Below are 5493 nucleotides of genomic sequence, written 5' to 3'. Positions count from 1 at the left end.
TGTATTTTATATTAATAATTGATTTAATGACAAATTTTTATTAATAAACACGTAGTATGATTGATTAATTTATTATTGGCAACAATTTCCACCGTTTAATATAGTCATGTAAAAAAAACTATATCAATAAATTATGTTACATATATAATAAAATTAATGATTAAAATTAATTATTAATATTAAATATATATTAAAATATAAAATATACATTAAAAATAAATTAAATTATATTTATATTTATAAATAAATATATAATAATTAATTTTAGTAACTAATTTTAATATATACATAATATTTTTTTATATCAATATATATATATACACACTAGTGTAGGATGATTATTCTTTTCTAGTAATATTGGTGAGTGGTGTTTGGCATGTCATTTTCTATCCCCTACCAATCTCTTTTCTCACTAAGGAAAAAAGAAAGAAAAAGTAAGGGGTAAAAAAAAAAAGTTGCATAAAGGCTTCCTTTTATATATAAGTGCTGGCTTTTTCTGACACAAATTAAAGTTTTGGATATATAGCAGCTCCTCCGATCCTTTTTTGAAGTGATCAGAGCCAGGATTTGATTTCACAAATCAAGGGACTCACTCGCTCTTTCCTTCTTTCTCTCTCTGAAATGGGTTTGAGGGAAAATAAGAATTTATACCGTCACAATAATAATAACAACCCAAGTTTCATTGAGTGGCTCAAACCATCTTCATCTCTAACTAGTTCACTATTTTTATCATCACAAACTCCACCTCCCTGTGTCACTGATGAACACCGAGAAACTATAGAGTTTTTTCCCATTTTAAAGAAGAAGGAAGAAGAAGAAGACGAAGAAGGTATTGAGGTGAAAGAAGAGAAGGTGGAACAACAACAACAGTTGATGACTGTGGCTTTGCACATTGGATTACCAACAAACAACACAGTAGGAGTTGTTGCTGCTGATGATGATGAGAAAAAGAAGGTTTTGCATGTTAAGGAGGAGGAAGAAAAAGAAAAAGAAAAAGAAGAAGAAGAAGAAGAAGAAGAAAAGTTATTGGAGAGAAGATTATTGGAGAATTGGTGGTTAAAGCAGGAAGAGAATAAGAGGTTTTGGATACCAAGTCCTTCACAAATCCTTGTTGGACCTATGCAGTTTGCTTGCTCCATTTGCAGCAAAACTTTCAACAGATATAACAATATGCAGGTTCATTCCTCATCACTTTCTCAACTTTACAAACCCCTAATCTTCATGTTTAATTATTTCTTCTAACTATTTTTATTATTTGAGATTATCTAATTAAGTACTTAATTTTACATATAGAAACCAATTGAACCTAGAATCTTCTAAGAAACCATATTAACATCATGCATACATGTTTATAAATTGGGAATTTAGTTTGACCAGTAGTAGTTCCTTTAATTTTGGAATGTTGTGAGATTTCAAAGATATTTCAAAAGAAAATTAACCACAGTCTCAACTTAGATATCAATTTCGATTTCCTTTACAATCACACATATAGTCTTTAAATTCTTTCCTTTTTTATTTTATTTTAAGGCTAGATATATAAATATAGAAAAATGTTAGGTAAACAATGACCATTTTGAACAACATGAACAACTACCAATCAAATAAAAACATATTACACCTCTAAATTAATCATCTAAATCTTAATATTAAAATAACCATATGTACACCTAGGAAAATGAACATCTAATATATCTATTATTCACATTATTTAGTATTTTTATTGTCTATCTATATTTTTCCACAGATATATAGTTGTTGATTTATGTCTATATGCAATGCTATTTTTAGTTCATCTATCTCAACATTATTAGACCTACATATATATCTGAGTGCATGAATATGTTTTCACATTATTATTCCAATTTTTCATCTCTTAATTATTATTGCCATATATTTATTTCAAAGGCAAATTAAGAATGATTAGAACCATAGCTACTAGTGCACTTCAAGTTGAATCTCCTGTAAGTTCTTTGACACCAACGTGTAGATGTTTTACGTGATGATTATGATGACTAGGATAAAGATATAATCATCAAGAATAAGACATTATAAATCATTGAAATGAATTTTCACGACCATGCAAACACATGATCATGACTGTCTTTTTCTTTTGCTTTAATTTTTATTTTTGATTTCTTTTTTTCACTTTATTAAGAAAGATTTGATTTGAGATTAGAATTCGTGTTGCCGACTATAGCATATTCCCTTTAGGCCTTCATTACTTTTTGTAAAAGGCTCCATTAGGATTTCTACCCATGTATTTATTAGCTTCTCTTTTTATATATATGTTGAAACCCGCAAGCCACAAGAGTGAATAGCATTTGATGAATGATGATAAAATCTCTATGTAAATAAGGATCTTTGCTCTTAGCAAATTCTTATCAACCTTTCTTTTTCTTTCAAATAATGAAAATTAGTATCTCTATTAATATGCTAATTGAGAGACTCAATAATTTCCCTCATTCTTATTTGAACCTTAGCTTTTGCTACATTTTTTTTAAATATTGAAATTCACTTGTTAATTACACCTAATTTTCAACAAATAGAAAAAAAAAAAAAAGCTATATATGATACTAGAAGGGAACATAATTATTAATTCAATTATATTACTTCTACACAAAAAATAACCATTAAATTAACTATCGATATAAAATACATATTAAGATATCAAATACATATTTAAAATAAATTAAATAATATATGTATTTATATACAAATATATAATAATTAATTTAATATTTTTTTTATGTACATAATATTTTTTATATTAGTTATATATTGTGGGTGATTTTTTAGCGATCGGCATCACTTTTGAAATTTGATACACTTAACATCTTAGCATATTTAACATAAATGTGATTAATATTTTTGGTCTAATAATATATAATAATTGATCTGATAAATTAAATTTCTCCTAATATAATTTTTTCATCTAGCTATATCACCCGTGATTGCATATTGAGCATGCAGTTCCAAATCTTGAAGATATAGATTAGTATACATGAAAAAATAAATATATAATAATTCATAACATGTAGTAGCACTAGCTTTTTGAAGACAAATTAGCTAGTTCCTTTTTCCGGTTGTCCCCCTTAGATTGGGTAAGATTATTAACAATTAGCTAAGTGACAACAATATATAGCCAAAACTAGGACACGACATTGCTACTTAGTTAGTAGGGCATATAATTGAATTGGCATATAATTGAATTTAAGCAATTTTTTAAAAAATTTGTCAAGAAATTAGTTCATTTGTTTTTTTAAATAAATATTAAAAAAAAAGATTTTTAATTTTTTTAATTTGAAGACACATTGATTTTTGATTAATTAAAAATACAAAAATATTATTCATCTTTTAAATACAAAATATTTAAATCTTTTCGTCCAAAATATATAAAGATAATTAAGTTTAAGAGAGACTTAAATGTTTATTAAATACGAAACATTTCGTCCAAAATATATAAAAATAATTAAGTTTTTAAGAGAGACTTAAATGTCTATTTTTTAAATAAAATAAAGGACGTTTTTATATTTTTAATTAGTTAATAATTTATTAGTTTTTGAAATAAAAGATTAAGAATTTATTTATCGATTTCTCTTATTTAAATCCTACTTTATATATACGAAGTAATTCATTAATAACGGAAGTGGATCCTCTCCGGTAAAAAAAAAAAATTGAATGGTATGCAGTGTTTAATCTAATTATTCATTACTCTCTCTTATTTATTTTTGGTCTCACTTATAAAATAAAAAATGAGAGATCACATTGAATTCTACCAAGTGTTAAAAAAACTAGAGAGTATCCATTTCCCACCAATAACATATACTTAAATAGAGTTTATGTGGATGAAAGTAGTGTTGATAAATTGAATTGGCATGCAGATGCATATGTGGGGGCATGGTTCGGAATTCAGGAAAGGGCCAGACTCACTGAGAGGAACACAACCTGCGGCAATGCTAAGGCTACCATGTTATTGTTGTGCACAAGGTTGCAAGAACAACATCAACCATCCAAGGGCAAAGCCATTGAAGGATTTCAGAACTCTGCAAACACACTACAAGAGAAAGCATGGCACCAAGCCCTTCATGTGTAGAAAATGTGGCAAAACATTTGCTGTTAAAGGTGATTGGAGGACTCATGAGAAGAACTGTGGTAAGCTTTGGTATTGCACTTGTGGTTCCGATTTCAAGCATAAGAGGTCCCTTAAGGATCACATTAGATCCTTTGGTAAGGGTCACTCTCCTCATCCTTCTCTTGAAGGTTTTGAGGATGAGAAGGAATGCATTACCACTGGCTCTGATGAAGATGAACCTAAGTAGTTCAATTAAATTCCTCCTATTTAAATATATATATATACACCATCTAATAACTAACATTATATATTCCCATGCATAATTAAGTTATATATATATATGTCATGGTTTTAAATTATGGTTGCAGTTGTAATGCTTGGAAATAATGTTGATACAAAAAGTATTACAACAATGATAGATGTAACTTCAATTTAAAACCATGATTTCTGCACTAGCTTGTGCTCAGTAACAAAAAATTCTCAGCAATATTGATGCTTGTGGGGCATGAAAATATAGGGAGCGGTTTGCTACCGAGCACTTAGCTTAATTGCAGCTTTATTAATTTTATATATAGAGAGAGATATGCATGGATGATGATTGATGAGTTAGTTTGCTTATTTGATTGTTGATTAATGAATAAGAAGGTTATCTCAAGTGATGAAGCATATGAATTTTCTTCGAATATCAGAATTAATTAGCATGTATGTGTGCCTGTATTTGAACGAAGGAAATTTAAATGCTTCATTACTGAACTACTATGTAATCCTCGGATATTATTGTTAAGAACTTAATTAAAGTGTTTGAAATCTTTCTCATATTTTGATTGATTTTTTTTAATTTAGTGTGTATGATGAGTGTTTGAAATTAAATCTTTCTCATATTTAATTTGCTCTTATATGTGAAATTTTTTAGATGAATTCAAATTCATAATTATCCACTTATTATTAATATATAAAGAGTATATGCAAAATGTGAAACCAAAGGTGTCCTTGTCATATGAAACAAGTAAAAACATTACAATTTAATTAAGAATTTAAGATGTTATAGCAAGTTATGTATTCAGATGAGAAGAAAATAAATATAAAGTTACTGAAAAGATTATAATTAATTATTTTATATGAGAGTGGAAAACATATATAATTATTGGGGATGAACTTTTTCTACATCATCAAGATTAATAATTGAAATTAATGAAAAAATGTTGCTAAATAATTAATGTCTAAAGTAGTGGAGCCGAAATTTTTAGTCCTCTACCATACATGCATGATCCCATTTTTAGGTCACGGAGAGTCTATTTTGGGAATATCATATGATATCATCATATATAATTATATATTCCATTATAAAGAATAATTCAAATTGACACATATATATCGCAGTTACGTTCTCCCATACTTACAGTATGTTCATACTAACATCA

The 5493-nt window shown here is 27.4% G+C and overlaps 1 protein-coding gene across 1 annotated transcript; it reads left to right on the top strand.

Annotated features, from left to right (window-relative positions):
- Window positions 1-418: 418 nt before the first annotated feature.
- LOC107614362 (zinc finger protein WIP3) lies at window positions 419-4890 on the top strand. The gene is made up of 2 exons (XM_016316572.3): window positions 419-1176; window positions 3882-4890. Exons 1-2 carry the CDS (start codon window positions 622-624, stop codon window positions 4317-4319), a joined length of 993 nt encoding a protein of 330 aa, XP_016172058.1. The 5' UTR covers window positions 419-621; the 3' UTR covers window positions 4320-4890.
- The last annotated feature ends 603 nt before the right edge of the window (window positions 4891-5493 follow it).

Source organism: Arachis ipaensis, chromosome B8 (genome assembly GCF_059453495.1).
Source record: "Arachis ipaensis isolate K30076 ecotype BB chromosome B8, ASM5945349v1, whole genome shotgun sequence".
NCBI classification, from domain to species: Eukaryota; Viridiplantae; Streptophyta; class Magnoliopsida; order Fabales; family Fabaceae; genus Arachis; species Arachis ipaensis.
Note: the sequence above shows the minus strand (reverse complement) of the source record. Positions and strands in the feature narration are given on the sequence as shown.